At 44.8% G+C, this 18,862-nt stretch overlaps 1 protein-coding gene and 1 pseudogene across 2 annotated transcripts; both read left to right on the forward strand.

Annotated features, from left to right (window-relative positions):
* On the forward strand, positions 1,780-8,545 carry LOC8074221 (protein argonaute 18). Of its 2 annotated transcripts, none has more exons than XM_002460632.2 (22): positions 1,780-1,915; positions 2,767-3,514; positions 3,617-3,966; positions 4,058-4,194; positions 4,455-4,567; positions 4,652-4,758; positions 4,886-5,021; positions 5,118-5,234; positions 5,325-5,432; positions 5,530-5,601; positions 5,907-6,029; positions 6,121-6,277; positions 6,355-6,476; positions 6,548-6,682; positions 6,758-6,861; positions 6,953-7,015; positions 7,107-7,170; positions 7,257-7,380; positions 7,464-7,537; positions 7,619-7,713; positions 7,792-7,823; positions 7,999-8,545. In XM_002460632.2, the coding sequence occupies exons 2-22, from the start codon at positions 2,798-2,800 to the stop codon at positions 8,181-8,183; spliced, it is 3,135 nt and encodes a 1,044-aa protein (XP_002460677.1). In that variant the 5' UTR covers positions 1,780-1,915; positions 2,767-2,797; the 3' UTR covers positions 8,184-8,545. The 2 variants fall into 2 exon arrangements, with proteins under 2 accessions (XP_002460677.1, XP_021308302.1); XM_021452627.1 differs by having other exon boundaries at positions 1,780-1,911.
* Positions 10,799-17,015, forward strand: LOC8074222 (annotated as a pseudogene).

Below are 18,862 nucleotides of genomic sequence, written 5' to 3' on the forward strand. Positions count from 1 at the left end.
TTGGCTAGACAATGAGGCTCTAGTGAACTACCTGGCCCGAGATGAGTAATTCATTACTTGCACAAGAAAGGTCGTAAGTTCTTTGGTTGGCCGATTAGGTAACTTTGCCTTCGAGGTAAAAATCCTAAGATGTTGATTTGGGTCGCCGGATAGTCAGGATCGCTATTTGATAAAATTAATTGTCTACCAAGCTTTGAATGAAATAGGTTTGTCATGCACACAAATGAGGTAAGGAAGTTGAAATGCGTCTCACCGGCTTGTTTGACCAGAGTATCATTTTTTAGAAAAAATAGTCGTGGGAAGTCTTTTAGATGGAGGTCTCAGAGAGACGAGACAAAATTTCAAAAAGAAAAAAAGAGTGAAAGCCAATCCCCTTTAATGATATCCTACCAAAAATTAAGAATAATAGTTATCCCTAGGATTATTATAGAAAGAAAAACTACTAGACTGCGGAGTCATTCCATAGATTGTCGTTGTCCATAGAGATGGAGCAGCATGATATATTTGTTACCTATATTGCTCAACCAAATAATTGTACTACCTCTATTCCATTTAGATACATAGCAAAATAGATGAAGCAAAAAAGTTAAAAGCGACTTATTGGAATAGAGGGAGTACTTACTAGATTATAGAAGGAGCTCTAAGAGGCTTTTAAAACTTTAACCCAAAAACCTGGTTTTAGAGACATAAAAAAACTTTTACTCCCTCAGAAAAAACAACCCACCCTTAATCTATTCTTCTTCTTTTTTTAAAAAAAATAAAAAACTACCACTTTTAACCAATTTTGTCGACATGATCTGGTCAAATGGTTGCACCAGCATGTCACATGCTGCCACCTATTGTCACAATGCCTATGCCCACCTGTACTTAACTGTAGCCAACACTAACACCCCAACGGATTGTCAATAAATTGACCAGGAGATAGATAACTAGGCCAACCACAAACGCATAGAAATGTACTAACATTTGATTGACCTGGTTAGGCAATAAGGCTCTAGCCAAGGTCGCTGAGTTGTTTGGTTGTCCGGTTAGGCAACTTTGTCTGCCAGGCAAAAATCCTAGGATATTGATTTGGGTCATCAGATAGTCTGAATCGCTATTTGGTAAGATTAGTTGTCTACCAGGCTTCGAATCAACCAACAATAAGGTTAGTTGTCTATCAGGCTTCGAATCAACCAACTGTGTCGTACGCATAAAGAGGGTCAGAAAGTTAGAACACATCTCACCATTTGTTTTGCCAGAGTATCAATTTTTTTCTAAAAAAACCCAAAAAATTACCAAGGGGTGTCTTTTACTTAGCTTATTGGAGAGCTCTGTCTCAATAAGACCAGAGCAATTTTCAAAAGGAAAAAAAGAGAGGGAAAACCAATCCCTATGATAATATTCTACCAAAAATTAAGACTAACAATTATCTCTAGGATTTTACTACAGAAACGAAAATTACTAGACTGTGGAGTCATTCCATGACCAGGTCGCAAAAAAGAAAAAAAAAAGAATGAGTCATTCCATGACCGTTGTTGTCCACGGAAATAGAGCAGCCAAAACGGGTCGTGGCCTCCGTGGTCGTGGCCAGCCGTGGCTCGTGGCTCGTGGGAGACGGAGACGGGACGGTTGTGTGATGGTGGGGACCACATCCACCGCCAACCTCTTCTCTCTGCGCCGGAAGCGGAAAGGCCCAGTGGGCCCCCACCAGCCCTGATGATTTGCTGACGACCCGTTCCCTCCCCCCGGCCGCCTATATATTCGGCCCCCCTGTTCCAGCACCAGAGCCGCAGTACTACCAGTCCACAGCGCGCGCTCGCAGTGCGAACCACGCGACAAAACGGCGAGGCAGCCGGACCGACGGCCGTTCCCTCTCCCCACCCCCTGCAGGCTGCCGCGGCCATTTCCTTTCTTCGCATCTCCCCGCCGGTAGGTATGTCGTCCCTGAACGCAAAAGAAAGGTTCGCCGGTCGTTGTTGCGCACCTGTTCTCTCTGAGATCTGCGATTGTGCGTTTGATTTCTTGGATTGTTTGGAGCTTTTCCGTTCTTCCTTTTTTTTTCTCCCCGAACGCGCGCGGTGAACTCTTTTCGAGCGACGCGGTTTCGTTTTGGGATCTGCTGGGTAAACGGGGTCCAGCTACTACGGTCTACGTACGGTGACCTCTCGTCTCCCTCGTCTCGTCTGACGACGATCAGAAAAGGGAATCGCCCCCGCCCGGTTGTTTCTTGGCTCTTTCGCTTCGTCTCGCACCGTCAGTTCTTCATGATTGCTTCTGTTTCTTGTTTTGGCTTTTTGTTCTGTTACCGAAGAAGCTCTTGTGGACACACGGTTTCTTTTCTTTGAATCGGATCGGTGAGGTTCTTGATTCCCTACCTATGTGTTCGAAGCTTCTGATCTAAGGATTTCCATGGATTTCCATAAGACTGCTGTGCGAAGAGAACGGGGTTTTCTGGCCTACCACATGCTCTTTGTTGGTTCCGCTCCGTGGAGTCGTGGGGTTTTTTCGATGAGGAACAGTGCTCCATATTTTTTATATCCAACAAAAAATCTTTAAGCTGTCGCAGTTCTTTCTTCCCGGAATTAAAGTTTAACAATCATTTACGGAATTTATTATGTGACTCTTCTTTCACATTTCTTCTTGGATTTGGATATTAACGTCGAACGGTGAAATGCGATTTGTTTCCATATTTCCCCGCCAGCACCTTTCCATCTTTTTATTTCGTGCGAGTTGCGACTGTGTTGTACTAGTAGCTGATGATCATGGGCGCTTGATCTTTCCCAGGGCCGTGAGGCGTGAGGCGTGAGCAACTGCCATGGCGAGTCATCAGCGCGGAGGAGGTCGGGTTGGCGGCGGTGGCGGCCGGGGTCAGGCGAACCACAACGTCTCTCAGGGCCAGGGAGGCAGGGGCTACGGCGGGCGTGGTGGCCAGTACTACGGCGACGACAGCGGAGGCCGTGGCGGCGGACGTGGTGGCGGCGGCAGGGGCGGTGGTCGTGGCTTCGACGGCCGCGGCGGCGGGTACCAGGAAGCGCGTGGCGGGGGCCGAGGCGGCGGCGGCGGATACCAGGAAGGGGGCCGCGGGGGCCGAGGCGGCGGCGGCGGTTACCAGGAAGGACGTGGCGGGGGACGAGGTGGCGGCGGCTACTATGAAGGGCACGGCGGTGGCCGAGGTGGTGGCGGCTACCAGGGCGGTGGTCGAGGTGGTGGTGGCGGCTACAACGACGGCCGTGGCGGGGGCCGAGGTGGCCGCGGCTACCAGGGACAGGGAGGCAGCGACTACGGCCGCGATCGTGGGTTTGGAGGTCTGCAACCTCCACGACCTGATCTGCGCCAAGCCGGTCCGCCGCTCGCGGATCGCTACGCGGCCGACGCGGCCGCGCTTAGGGAGAAGTTCAAGACGATGGACATCTACCGCGACGCGCCCATGTTCCCAGCGCGCCCGGGCTTCGGCGCCATGGGGACGCCGTGCGTCGTCAGGGCCAACCACTTCTTCGTCGGCCTCGTCGACAAGGGCCTGCACCACTACGACGTAAGACCGCTCACCGCGCCGCGTTGTCAATCGATCATGGCGCGTTCAGCGATCTGATCACCGTTTCTCACCGTTGCTATGGTGGTTTGTGTGTTTCTGCAGGTGACCATTTCCCCAGAGACGACGCTAAAGGGCGTGTACAGGCAAGTCATGTCGAAGCTGGTTTCAGAGAACAGGCAGACCGAGCTTGGCGGCCGCCTACCCGCATACGATGGCAAGAAGTCACTGTTCACCGCCGGCGAGCTGCCCTTCAAAAGCAAGGAATTCGTGGTCACTTTGCCTGGCAGGGTGGAGAGGAGGTACAAGGTGGTCATCAAGCATGCCACGGCGGTCAGCCTGCACCAGCTGTTCATGCTCATGGCAGGCTACCCTACGGACATCCCCATGCAGGCGCTGCAGGTGCTCGACATTGTGCTGCGTGACATTGTGCTCAACGAACGCAACTCCATGGAGTAAGTACTTGGCTTGGGTTTATTTTACACCTCTCAACGTTCTCGATTAGAGATGACAACGTTTTCATTTTGTTATTTTGACAATGCACAGGTACGTTGCAGTTGGCCGGTCCTTCTTCTCACCACTTGTAAAGCCAGGACCCAAGAATCTTGGCCTGGGTGTGGAGGGATGGAATGGTTTCTATCAGAGCATCAGGCCGACACAGAAGGGCCTGTCTGTGGTCGTAGGTATGATTTCACTTGTACATTGGAATTCTTATGATCTGTCTAAGTTTTCTGTGATATCTTGAGAAAACACGTCTGGGGTGCTTATATGGTAGAAATGATCCGCACTGTGCAATTTGATTTCATATGGCTGGTTGACAGATAGTGAGATCAATTGGAACGTCTGTACTTTTGTGTTTCAATCGAAAGGAGTCTTTCACATTCCAGTTCAAATTTTTGTATGTTTCCTTAAGATGTCTGACGGCTGCATATTCCCATTGCAGACATGTCTTCAACAGCTTTTGTTCGACCCATGCCACTGATTGAATTTGTGATGGAGATTCTGAACAAAGATAGCAGGACCATTAGAAATATTACTCCCATGGAGCTTGTCAAGGTACGTTTTTTTGTTTTTTCCCCAATTTCTAAGCCACAAAGAGCATTGTGCATTGAGATGGATTTGGCTCTTCTGAATTTGCAGCTCAAGAAAGCCCTCAGGGGTGTGAGGATTGAAGTCACACACCGAGGAGATGCACGCCGGAAGTACCGGATTGCCAGCCTGACAACGAGTCCTCCTTCTTTACAGTTGTAGGACCTCACTCCTTTTCCTCTATATGTTGAAGAGAACATCCTTGTCTCCCTAGTTCAGAAATGCAGGGATCAAACTTCTCGATGTTAGCGTTTATTTTGATATACTTTTTCTTCAAATCAACAGCTTTGAATCGTCCGCTGGAGTTCAGAAGTCTGTCGCAGATTACTTCAGAGAGGCATACAATCTGGAAATGCACTACGATTCTCTCCCATGCCTCCAAGTTGGCAGTGATGAGAGGCCGAACTACCTCCCTATGGAGGTTACTAACTATGAACTTAAACTGTGGCCTATGCTTAAGCACTCTTTCCCTTCTATATTGTCTACTCTTGTTTCTTAATTTCCATTTGGATTTCAGGTTTGCAAGATAGTAGCTGGACAGCAATACCGGAAGAAGTTGGATGGCCAACAAGTCCTTAATCTAATGGACTCAACCTGCCTGCGCCCATCTGACCGTGAGAACAACATTCGTCAGGTTCTTGCTATTTCTGATTTCTTTTTCTGTTTTATCTGATTTAAACTGTGGGTAAACAAACTTAAATTTCTCTAAATCCCTTTTTCTTAGGTTGTTGAGCAAAATGACTACAATAGAACTGAACGTGCAAGTGAATTCGGTCTGGAGGTTGACTATCATCCTACTTCAGTTAATGCTAGAGTTCTGCCAGCCCCCACTGTAATCCTTCTTCCATGTGTCATGCAGTTTTGTTTTGTTTTTTTTGCAAATTTGGTGCATTTTATATTATAACCATGTTCCATTTTTGGTTCTTTAGCTGAAGTACCGTGGCACTGGATCTGAAAGTTTGTGTTGTCCAAAGGATGGGCAGTGGAACATGATTAAAAAGGTATGTCATGAGCATTTGAACAACCATTGACATTGCAGCAACAGTAGATGACATTTTAAAAACCTTATCCAATTCAATGTGCGGTCAACATAAATTTATAGGTTAAGTTTGACTGGTTTCTCGAGTTTTGTTCTCTCTATATACTGTCATTACTCCAATAGGATAGCACTGGAATCTATTTTGTTCTCACTACATATTCACTGAAGTGCTCCTATTTCTTGTACTGGAATAATGGAATCTGTGATGGTAAATATATGTTACTATTTTTTTTTCAACGTCTTCACATTCTATTTTGTTATGTGCAGCAAGTAGTACATGGTGCAAGGGTGGGCAACTGGGCCTGCGTTAACTTTTGTCATAATTTACCTAGAGATGTTGTTGGTAAATTCTGTTCTGATCTGGTTAAGTGGTCTCGTACTACTGGAGTGGTAATCTACATTTACGTTATGCCTTTGATTGCCTTATCATCAAAGAACATTCTTGCATGACTCCCAGTTTATCATTGCACTCTGGTTTCAGGACATGGATAACTTGAGAATTCCAATATACGCTGTTCGTCCTGAACAAGTTGAAACTGATCTTCATAAGCTATGTCACGATGCTGGGAACAGGCTAAGAGTGCAAAAGATAGATCTTTTGCTTGCTATACTGCCAGAGAAAAACGGCAACTTATATGGTAATATTTCTTACAGCATACTTTGTTTCTTCCCTGATTATCACATATTTGTCATGCCTGACTACTCTGAGCAACAGGTAATTTCAAAAGGATCTGCGAGACAGAGATTGGTATCATGTCGCAGTGTTGCCTGGATAAAAATGTTAGAAGTGCAGGTCCTCCATACTTTGCTAATGTTGCTATTAAGATCAATGCCAAGGTTAATCTCAACTAGATCTCTTCACAAAAATTTGTTGAGCAACATGATACTAGTATATTCGCTCTCTGCAGTTTGGAGGAAGGAACTTAGAATTTGCTAATCCCAAAGAAAGCTTACCGGTTGTTTCGATTGAACCAACAATTATATTTGGTGCCGATGTCACTCACCCTGCTGCTCTGGATGATACTGCCCCTTCCATTGCTTCTGTAAGCTCTTTTCTGTTTACAATAGGGATAGTATCATCTCATTACAATAACACTTTCTGCCTGGTTCCATGTTAGGTTGTTGCCTCCCAAGACTGGCCCACGGTGGCTAACTATAATGGCATTGCCCGTGCACAAGGTCACCGTAAAGAGCTCATCGATGGCCTGGAAGACATTGTCAAGTACGATCATCGTGATCTCTGAAATTTAAATGTCACCCCATTGAGAGTTTACACTCGATTGAGAGTTCCTTAACTTACAAAATATTTGCAGGGAACTCCTACTTGCATTTCAGGAACGGTCTAAGCAGAGGCCCAAGCAGCTGATCTTCTACAGGTTAGTAACTTAAGTATCTTCCTGTTGCTTTTCTGACTGATATGTGATATGACATGGAAATTGACAAACCCACTCCCTCTTCCACCGTTAGGGATGGCGTAAGTGAGGGCCAATTCAAACAAGTGCTGGAACAAGAAATCCCAGAGATAGAGAAGGTAAAAACAATTTGAGAGAATGGCACGTCAAGTGTTCCCTCAGTTACAATTACAACGTTCATACTTAATACCTACCACTCCTTCAGGCATGGAAAGCTCTTTACAATGAGAAGCCAAAGATCACCTTCATAGTGGTGCAGAAGAGGCACCACACAAGGCTCTTCCCAAATGATCGCCAATGGACAGACAGGAGTGGAAATATTCTACCTGGTTAGGAGTACAGGCGTGTTTGCTGCTGTTTTTGAGTGTGTTTTTTTAACAAGATTTTGCTCAAATGTTTCTGGAATTTGCAGGCACTGTAGTTGATAAGAGTATCTGCCACCCAACAGAATTTGATTTCTTCCTGTGCAGCCATGCTGGTATCAAGGTATGTGTGTAGCATGTTGCAACTAAATTTAGACATTTTTTTTCAAATGCATCTGAAGATTAGCTGCTTATGAAATTGCAGGGAACAAGCCGTCCTACGCATTACCATGTGCTGCGAGATGACAATAAGTTCACTGCAGATGCTCTGCAGTCTCTCACATATAACTTATGTTACTTGTAAGCATGCCCTTCCCTGCCTTCTTGTTTTTTGCTCAACTCATTTGTCTGACGGGTCTGTCTTGTATTTTCTTTCAGGTATTCAAGCTGCACTCGCTCTGTTTCAATCGGTATGTCCTCTCGTGTGTCTGAGAACTTTATGTATTTTCCAGTGCAAAGCATTGCTATGGATTTTTGTATTTAATTTAATAAAACTGCTGATTTCTGTTCAACATAAATAACATAAATTAATTTATGAATGTAAAAAGGGAAAAACTTAAGAAATAACCCTTCTTGAATTGACAGCTCCTCCCGCATACTACGCCCACAAGCTAGCGTTCCGTGCCCGCTTCTACATCAACCAAGGCTATGATACGGCGACAAGTGTCGGCTCTTTTGGTTCATCTGCTCCTCCTGCTACTGCTGGTCCTGGCCTGAAGCCACTTCCGGAGATCAAGGGTGAACTGAAAAGGCTCATGTTCTACTGCTAGTCCGTGACCACTGAAAACCTCCTGAACAAGGCTTTGCTACTGAAGTCTCAAGTCCCTTGACTGCTCTGAAGGAGACTTGGATAATAACGTCTGCACTAGGATGCTTTTTTCTGTTCTCTGATCCTTAAATGGATAATAACGTCTGCACTTGGATGCATTTTTCTGTTCGCTGTTCCTGAACAAGTACCGTTATAATTGCAGTGACTGCTTTGTGTTAGTTTGTGGTGAGATGTTTTGGTTGTTATGGATTCATGACTTTTGCTATGCACTTAGATATAGTGCATGTATATATACATAGCAAAAACAATGTATCTAGAAAGCCAAACTCTTATAATTTAGAAGAATGGAGTGAGTATTGCATATTGCACGAGAGTCCCAATATTTCCGTAGGAGTCAGCTTTAGATATAAGTTCTCTGATGGTGCTGCAATAGATAAAAATATGGCTGATTCGTTTCATCCATTGCTTCCTATATTCAAAATTGTAGACCATTTTAGCTTTGTCCTAAATTAAATTTCTGACCAATTAGATGGTAAAATCCACCAATATAGTCCCTGTATCATTATTTTTTTATGAAATATATATCCTGATAACATAATTATTTTAAAACCATATTGCCATATGTTTTTTTTTAAATGACAAAATTAGAAGTTTAAGTTAAGACAAATCTAAAGTGACCTTAAAGACGATTCATCCTTAGCAATTGACTATGATATCTTGCTTACTTCCTCCGTCCCTTCTAAATATATCACTAGAGGTTCCGAAATGTGGGTCCCTTCTCAATAGTAAGACGATGTTCCGAAATAACTATCGTTGCTAACGTGGGTTCCACGTGTAGCTGCGCTGCCGAGGAGGATCATATCCCCCCTTCTCGAGGCCTCGCTTCACCACGTACATCCATTTTTTTCGTAAAAAGAAAATTGCAGCCTCATCCTCAACCTCGCTAGTTATCCCTTCAGCCTCGTTTGCAAACAACCTCGATGTGTCACGCTTTTATTGCCACATGTGTTAGAGAAATGGTGCTAGTTTCAAAATTTAGTTTGCTTCGTCTGTGTAAAAATGGAGTGAGGTTTTATTTTCGCGTTAAGTGGTCTTTGCCACCAAGTAAAATGCATGTTTTGGTGTCCTCTCTTTGATTTATTCAAGGCAAAACAACGCACTCATGCGCGACCGTAAAAAGTGGCTGTGAACAGTGATTTATTTAATGTAAAAAATGGTGATATTCACGTACAAAATACGGTACTGATGGCATATTCATCCAAATATGTAGAAGATAAAAATCATTGCTATGTCGGGGTATTTAGGTCTTTTGCCATTTACATCGATTCCTAAGTCTAATCCGCCAACGAAATAGATATTTAAGAATGAAGAGAGTATGCCTCACTAAAGGATGAACGAAGTTATCGCGTGATGGCTCAACCCATCTTCTTCTCTGCCACGATGCCCCCACCCTCGCGGCATCTGCTCCACCGCGCATACCCCTCCGTCACTGGCCTCCCCTCCTCGCGCATCCACCACCTGTGACCACGCGGCTCATATAGCCTCGCCGCCCACCCACCTCCTGTTGTCACCTCCTCGACCTTGCCCTTCCCTAACCATAGGATAGCCGTTGGTGAACTCTGCCTCGACACCTTCATCGGCGTCATCCTCGTCATCATCCATGCCGCCATCAATGGCCTGCTCCTGCTGCCTCATTGTACCACCATCCTTATTTAAATAATTATTTGTTGCCCACCATTCTTATTTAAATTCCTCACTCAACCTATTATTTTATTAAATACTATCTATTATAATTTAGTTCACTTTGATTTTGGAGATTCTTAGAAGTGTACCTTGTTTTTACTTTACTTTTGTTATTGACGAATTTAGTAGTTAAATTTTTTTTTCATGTATATGTACTTTGAGTTGAATTGAGTAAATACCGAATAGAAATCCAAATCCGAGATATCCATTCGTATTCGAAAAGATCTATATTTGTATTTGCATTTAAATTAAAACATATAAAAGGTAATATTTGGAAAGATCTATATTCGTATTTGCATTTAAATTAAAACATATAAAAGGTAACATTTGGATCTAATTCCATGTGAATTGAATCGGTTTCGTCATCTCTAGTATAAAAAAGCAAAAGTCAACCTAGGCAAGAGGGCCTTGGGGTGCTTTTAACTCGGTGTCGATCTCCTCTGGTAATTTTTAAGAGTCAAAATATTTTTTGAAAAGACGGTTTCGTCTTTTCGAAAATTATTCCCTAGGGTGACGTGTCTATTTTTTTAAGTACGATGTTTTTCTTTTATAATAAATCAATAAATAATACTTTCTGTCATAGTTTATCAGCTAAACGAGCGGTAGCACACCTCTCCTCTCCGTTGGAAGAAGGAAGTTAATTTCCTAGGAAGTTAATTTCCTAGGATGACGTGTCTATTTTCACCGTTTCGTAGACTACTGGGGATCAAAGGAGGGCAACTCACATCCAATTTTTTTTTTTAAAAAATAAGTACTACAGTGAAAAAGAAAAATTACATTACGTTTTTGGGAAAGTTACCGTGGGATGACACTAGCTCTATATAAACCGGGTGCACGCCGTGCTGAACTCCTGCAGTCCTGCGTGCGCGCGAGGGAGGGCAGTTGCGCCCATGGCGAGGATTCACCGTAGCAGAGGGCGCCGCGGTGGCCGCCAAGCCAACCCGCGGGTCGATCAGGCGCGGGGCTCCAGCGGCAGCGGGCGAGACGAGGCGAACCCGAGCGGCGCTGAAGCGGGGAACCGGCGCAACGGGCACGACTACGTTGAGCACTTGCGCGTCGGCCAGAGCCAGCCCGCCGATCTGAACCAAGCCGGGCCACCCCTCGCGGAGCAGCCCGCCGCGCTGCTGTGGAAGGAGTTCGAGGTGCTCGGCATCCACGTCCGCCGCGCCGAGCCCGTGTTCCCGGCGCGCCCAGGGTACGGCGCCGCGGGGACGCCGTGCGTCGTCGGGACCTGAAGTCCCTGGCAGGGACTCCCTGCACCAGTGCAACGTAAGTGCCCACTCTCTCTCGTTCACTCTTCGCTCGCTGTTGGCTTTGATCTGATCTGACCTAGCGCCATTGCCATGGTCCGTGGGTTCCCGTGTTTGTGGTGGTTCGTTTCGTTGTAGGTGACCATTTCGCCGGAGCCGACGACTAAGGGCGCGTACACGGAGGTCATGACGAAGTTGGTGTCCGAGAACCAGCACACGGAGCTCGGCGGCCGCTTCCCCGCGTACGACGGTCGTGACTTGCTCTTCACCGAGGGCGCCCTGCCGTTGGGCACAAGGAGTTCCAGGTCACCCTCTCTGCAGGCGGCGACAAAAGGTATGTAAACTCTGCTTCTCCCTTGTTGTCCGCTTCGGAGATGCGAATATGCGATACAATTGCTCGACGAATTGTGCAGGATGGACAGGAAGTACAAGGTGGTGATCAATCATGCCACAGCGATCAGCCTGCTGCAGCTGAGAGGATGCTGTTGGCGGGCTACTCCACTGACATCCCCGCGCAGGCGCTGCAGGTCCTCGAGACCGTGCTGGATGACGTTCTCTTCAACGAACGCAAGACAGTAATTGACGAAACATTCACCGTCTCTGAGTATCTCACTGTGTTCATGATTTGGGATGATAAATGTTCTTCGTCTGGGCTCTGAACAGATGCGTCCCGATTGGCACCAATGATCATACACTGGGTGTTGAGGCATGGAAGGCGCTCTATCAGAGCATCAGGTCAACACAGGACGGCTTGTCTCTGATTGCAGGTCAATATCAGTTCAATTCTGAATGCGGGTTTTCCATTTTCCTTTTCAGTTATGTACAGTACGGCATAGGATGTTTGGATAGCAGAACTAGCCAGATAGGGGAAATTTGGATAAAATATGTACTTGTGTAAATTCATTTATGTGGTCCGTAGAGTGGAATCGTATCTATTTCAGATCATTTTGACGCTGTTCTTTCATTTGATTGCTTTAAAGAAAAACTTTGGGTTGCACTTCTATATGGCTACTAGTAATATTGCAGTTCAGAGCTTGTGTCTTTGATAAATTTGTAAGGTGCTGTAACTTTCCATTGTAGACGTGTCCTCATCAGTTTTCGTTCAACCCTTGCTGCTGATTGACTTCGTTCAGAAGACCCTAAAGATAGATATCATGGATAGGAACTTGACTGAACCTGTCAAGAGCGTCAAGCCCTTGACTGGCAGGACCGCGGCTACGAAGCTCGTAGCCGTCGGCCGTCTTCTCCGATGAGGTTATACCCCTCTACCGTAGGCTTAGGTTTTAGAAAGGAGACAGGAAATAATTGTTATTGCTTGCTTATATCAATAGAGTCTACAGATATTTATGTCCCTTCTACCTTGCTCCTTTTTGCTAAATATCCTATTTGGGACTAATATAAATTGCTAGTACAAAGATAATTAAAGATAACTGGGCCTGTGTTAGCCCCTGGACAGCTCCTGGGACTCCTGGGCCGCGCCCTCGACGCGCTCAGCCGCGCGCCTAACGTCCCGAGCCCGACGACGTCTGCTGTACGTATTACCGTACATGACAGAACCTGAGTATGATAAGGTATCCACGCTTTTCTCCTGCCTTGATACAAAATGCAATGTGCAAAAGAACTTCAGATGTATGATGTTGTTTTCTCAATTCAGCTCTTGAAGGCCCTCAGGGGTGTGAAGATTGAAGTCACACACAGAGGTAATAACCGCCGTAGGTACAGAATTACTGGCTTGTCAGTGAAGCCTACTAATGATTTGAGGTAGGATTGCTCTACTTTGCATTTATGTTCAACTTAGGCACTATTTCTGAATTATATGGTGCCATCAAATTCTGCTTTCAGCACTTCTAATAAAATGTTTCTTGGATCTTTAAAATATCAGTTTTGAATCACCGAGTGGAGCTACAAAGACTGTCATTGATCACTTCAAAGAAAGGTACAGCCTGGACCAGAAATACAAATCTCTCCCATGCATCCATGTTGGCAGTGAGCAGAAGCCAATTTATCTTCCTATAGAGGTTGGTAATTATGGACTTCCCAACTTCAACATGATATATTATGCTTTTATATTCCTTACTCTTCCATAGATTCTGCTGCTATTTCTGAATGTCAATTTGAATTTAAGGTTTGCAAGATAGTTCCCAGGCAGTGTTATCAGAAAAAGCTGGAAGGCAGTCAGGTATCTACTCTAAGGAAGTCAGCCTCCGTCCAGCCTGAATAGGAGCAATCAAGTCGTCAGGTTCATGATCTCACTGCATTTTGTGTAATATTGTGTTAGCTGTAAACTGATAAAAACTATCTTTAAGTTTTGTCTAACATAACTTCCACTCGTCTTAAGTTGTTGACTGCAAGCACACTAAACGTGCAAATGAATTTGGCATAGAATTTGATGACAATCTTACTACAGTTGATGCTACAGTTCTGCTGCCTCCAAATGTACTCCTACTTCCATGAGTTCTGATGTAGTTTTAGTTCAAATGCAGTTTGTGATTGCCTTATGTGCTCGCCTTTTGTTATCGTTGTAGCATAAGTATCATGATTCTGGATCTCAGAAAACGTGGTTTCCAATGAATGGGTACTGGAATATGAAAGACAATGTATGTCATGAGCTGCTAAACCAATCCTAAGGTTAGAGGTTCAATGAAGATCTATTTTAAGAACCTTTTCCAGAACTGTCATACTGTCATTTACTTCTTTAGAGAAGTAATGAATCCATAAAAAAAATTCTTTAGTTTCCACGGATTTAGATTGTACATATATTTATTCTTAATCTGTAACCATTGCTTGCATATTCTATTTGGATTGTTTGCAGAAAGTAATAAATGGTGCCAAAATCAGCAACTGGGCATGTGTTAATTTTTGTGAAGATTTATCCAAGAAAGCTATTGAGGAGTTTTGCTTTTAGTTGGTTGAAATGTCTCGCATTGAGTGGTAATATGCTTTTTCATCGTCCTTTTTCACTGTCTCTAGGTCCAAACTGTCTTGTCTACCATTTTTTTTTGACGGTCAACGGGGGGGAGTCGCTCCCCACCTGGTTTTTGTATTTCACTCAGCCCAAAACGGCTATAATTTAGTTTACATAGATCTTTTTACATGGTGCACCTGGACAGGTGTACTCTAGGTTCACTAGCAAAGAAGTTGGAACATACATCGTTGGGGCTATATGAAGACAGTTATCCTTCACCCTGCCTCGCCTGCTGGAAGGCGAGTACCCAAGCCTGTGCGATATGACTCTTGGTTGCCGGAAGTCTGAAGGCCCATTGCGTAGCGGTGATTTTGCATTGTAGGAGTAATGCTTGTACGCTGGTAGCTTCACTTCTGAAGATGAGAGCGTTTCTTGCTTTCCAGAGTTGCCAGCAGCACATTGCCAGGAAGGTGGAGAATGCCTCGCGCGGGATGTTTGTTGGGGGTGACCATGAGTGAATGATGTCCAGATCCCCCGGGTTGACTTGAATCTGCAGCTTCTGCCACAGCTGACCAGCGAGGTTGCACCCACAAACGATGTGGTCTGCAGATTCTTCAGAAGCCCGGCAAATTTCACAAGTTGGGTCATCGACCATGGTTTTGGAGAAGAGAACCGTTCTGCATTGGATCCTGCCCCTAGTTAACAGCCACATGAAGAGTTGGACGCGTGGGGGCGCATATGATTCCCAGATGAATTGTGCCTTGGGGCTAGAAGGTTGAGTTTTTGCCTTGATCATCTTGTAAATGGCACCGCTGTCCAGGCTGCAGTCTTGTCTTGCGAACACCGATTTCCTTGAATCACTTTGGTCTGAGAGGTGAAGGTTGGTTATTGCTTCCTGAGCATCCCACAGTTCTTGTTGAGCAGCCAGTGAGAGCCTAAGAACCAGAGTGTTTTGAATGCCAACATCGACGATTTCCTTGACTGAGGCCGACTGAAGCTTGCAATGACTGAAGAGAGCCGGGTATACATCTGCAAGTGCATTCACTTTAATTTCAGGACTTTGCCAATTTGAAGCTCCCAATATTCACTGCACACCCAGATCAAGTTGAACATGATATTCGTATATGCTATCAGGAAGCACAGAACAAGCTGAGAGATCAGAAGATTGACTTACTGCTTGCTATTCTGCCAGATGAAAATGACAGTTTATATGGTAGTGTAGTGTTTATGACGGGATACATAGTTTCTTCACTTCTGTTACATATATGTCATGCCTGGAAGTACTTCTATCCATAGGAAATATTAAAAGGATCTGTGAGACAGATATCGGTCTTGTGTCACAGTGTTGTTGAAGGTCAAATGTCTTCACGAAAAGTAATCAGATATTGGCAAATATGGCTATTAAGATCAATGCCAAGGTAAACCTCAGCTTCGCTTCATCTAGTGTTTCAAAAACTTGTTGTTCAACACTATATTCACCATCTTGACAGGTTGGAGGAAGGAACTCTGTATTTGATGACGTACGGAAGAATTTGCCGGTTGTTTCAACAAGCCGACGATTATATTTGGTGCTCATGTTTCTCATCCTTCTGCTAAAGATGATTCTGCTGCCCCTTCTATTGCTTCGGTAAGGTTTACTTTTGTTTGGTAAATGGATAGTACCTTGGTCATTTTCATCTCATTAAACTAACAGAGTAACAGATGCTGCCTGAGGTTCTGTTTAGGTCGTTGCATCTCAAGACTGGGATGAGGTGTCTAAGTATAATGAAGTTGTTCGTGCACAAGGTCACTGTGAAGAGATCATCAATGGCCTTGAAGACATTGTCAAGTACGTCCTTCAACCTATGTAACTATTTGAAACATGCATGCCACCACATTTGGTTGAATTTTAGTTTATTGGAATTTTGAAGGGACCTCCTTCATGCATTTGAAAAGGAGTCCAACAAGAAGCCCCAGCAGCTGATATTCTACAGGTTCTTATCTTTCATCTGTTCTGTGATGCACTCTTTTGATCCCCATGAAAATTTATGAAAATAACAGTAGACTGCTTTTCTCTCTATGTTATTTTGTATTGTATTTGGTTGCTAGGAATGGCATAAGTAACGGTCAGTTCAAACAAGTTGTGGAGAAAGAAATCCCAGCGATAGAAAAGGTAAACTGATTTGAGAGCAAATAGTGCTTTCCATTATCATATTTGATTAGAACATTTGGTAATAATAATTGTTTCTTCAGGCTTGGAAAGCACTGTATGATAATGAGAAGCCACGAATCACCTTCATTGTGGTGCAGAAGAAGCATAGGCTAAGGCTGTTTCCCATGGACAACAAGTATAAGCACAGTTCTGCTACGAAGAAAATTGTCGAGCCTGGTTAGAACTTAGAACCACAAGCTTATTTACAACAGCCAATTTATGGTATCCTGTTTCATAAGCCATCTTATTATTCACATGTTTCTGAACAAATTGTAGGCACAGTGGTTGATAGCGAGATCTGTCACCCAGCAGAATTTGATTTCTTCCTTTGCAGCCATGCTGAGATCAAAGTAAGATGTTCACAAGATCACAGATACCTTGGACTGTCTTCTGTCCAATTTGTATGTATCCTAAAGAAGATTTAATGATTATGGCAATGCAGGGGGCAAGGCGTCCTGTGCAATACCTTGTGCTGCGAGATGACAACAACTTCAACGGAGACGATCTGCAGGTTCTCACAAATAACCTTTGCTACGTGTAAGCATGCTCTTCCTTGCTTTTTTTTGGGGTTTGTGCTGTCTAGGTGTCTGACAGTTTGTCCTGTTTTTGTCTCTTGTCAGTTATGCAAGCGGCACTCGGTCCGTGTTCAATTGCTATGCCATTCTTCTCTGTTTTCTCCGATAATTTAGTTTAAACAAACTTTCCTCATATTTTCTTGATTAAGCATGGTATCAGTGAAATTAACATCCAGACTCCACTTGTGTACTTCATAAAACTGGACAATTCTGGTTGAATTTGTAGCATTCTACATCCATGCACAGATCCAGATCGAAGCACGACCGCACAAGGATATCTGTATCAGGCTATCAGCAATAGAAATATAAATGTGACTGCCTTAATCTTGCATGGTAGAAAATGTTAACGTGATGCTGTGCTGATTGTTTGTACTGGCAGTTCCTCCTGCATACTACGCCCAGAAGCTCACACAGCGTGCCCGTGTCTACCTCGCCCAAGGCTCTGACACGGCATCAGCGTCAAGCTCCGGCAGTGGTCCGAAGCAACTTCCAGTGATAAAAGATGAGCTGAAGAGATCCATGTTCTACTGCTAGTCCTTTTGCCTCCTGGATAGACGACGCGTTGCCCTAGTGAAAGATTTCAGTGTGTTCTGACATCTGGAGAAGGATGACATCCCGCAACACAGCTGCCGTGTTCTTTTCAGTACACTGGAACGGGTTGTATGTTTGTAGAGGCCTATGCTGCATCAGTGTTTCCAGATTCCAGTAATTCAGAATGGGTGAGATATATTGTATCGTTCACCGTCTGGTGGTCTGGCCTGCACTGCGCTGCACCAGGGAAAAAAAAACACCCTGCAAAGCAACCTGAAGGCATCATCCTCTGTTCCTCTGGTATGCTAGTTGCCACTGGTTCTCCGTCCATTCTGCGCTCGGCATGTGTTGCTCTGGTGTTGGTATGTTACTAGCTTGCTCTGGTGTTATTGTGTTACCAGCTTTGGGTGCCCAGAAACCTAACTCCATTACTCTAAGGCCTTGTTTGGATGTTGTCGGATTCACCTCAATCCACATGTGTTGAAGTGGATTAGGGTGGAATTTAGTTCAAGTTCCACTCCAATCCACCCCAACACATGTGGATTGATGCGAATCCGACTACATCCAAACAAGGCCTAAATTGTCACCGCCCCCACAGATCGAGTTCTTGGTTCTGCTCATGTCATTAAATCCTTTTTTTTTTCATGATCGGGTGATTAACCCGTATTTCATTAAGAGGAAGGTAACAACATGTTACAAGCAAGGCAAAAAAGAAAAAAACCGCCGGACAAGCGAGAAGCCTATCGGCAACCAGTGAAACTAAACCCAGAAACCTCTACTGAAACACAGGGTAGTTCGCATGCGACCAGGGGAAGGCCTGCTCCTGCGGACCGAAATAGCCGGCTTCCTTCCAATCGACAGCCTCACGCATGGAGTCCGCCTTGGCCTGAACGAGATTCGGCGACGTTCCCGGCTCGAACACGATCCGATTCCTGTGCTTCCACGTGTTCCAAGCGATGAGGAGGAAGACAGTGTCGAAGACTGCCCTTGAAGCCCCTTCCAGAAGCACCCGCTTTGCGAGCCACCAGCGCGCAACGCAGTCGTCGCACTCAGGCACAAGCGAATGAAGGCCAAGGGGCGCCAGCAACGCGAACCAGATGTCATTAAATCCTTGTTGTCACGGAGACAGCGAGAGCTCTGTTGATAATAACAATTCAAGCAGAGACGGCCGCACGGTCAGCCTGGGCTGGGACTCAAGTCAGAGAGTGTATGGGTAGAGCCTGGCTTGCTTGAGAATTGTCTGTCGGTTTTGGAGACAAAAGGGTTCCATCAACGTCTTTTCCTATATAGTATTGTTGGTTGTTTGTTTTCGCTTCTTCACAAACAAGAAAGCGGGGAAAAAGGATTGTCGTGATTCACCTTCTTCCTGCTTTGGAGTCAATTATTCCTTCAAGTGCTATCCTCTTTTTAATTTGTCTGATTTCCGATTTGTCCTGCTCGAGAAAGAAAAGGAACGCTAGGGCCTACGATCGAGTCTTTTACAAG

This window comes from Sorghum bicolor, chromosome 2, assembly GCF_000003195.3.
Source record: "Sorghum bicolor cultivar BTx623 chromosome 2, Sorghum_bicolor_NCBIv3, whole genome shotgun sequence".
Lineage (NCBI taxonomy): Eukaryota > Viridiplantae > Streptophyta > Magnoliopsida > Poales > Poaceae > Sorghum > Sorghum bicolor.

Bases quoted from the DNA above. Each gene is read 5' to 3' on its own strand.
- LOC8074221 (XM_002460632.2), top strand. From the start codon at position 2,798: ATGGCGAGTCATCAGCGCGGAGGAGGTCGGGTTGGCGGCGGTGGCGGC. The intron at 3,967-4,057 runs GTAAGTACTTGG...GACAATGCACAG, and splicing joins AACGAACGCAACTCCATGGA to GTACGTTGCAGTTGGCCGGT. The intron at 4,759-4,885 runs GTAGGACCTCAC...TCAAATCAACAG, and splicing joins AGTCCTCCTTCTTTACAGTT to CTTTGAATCGTCCGCTGGAG.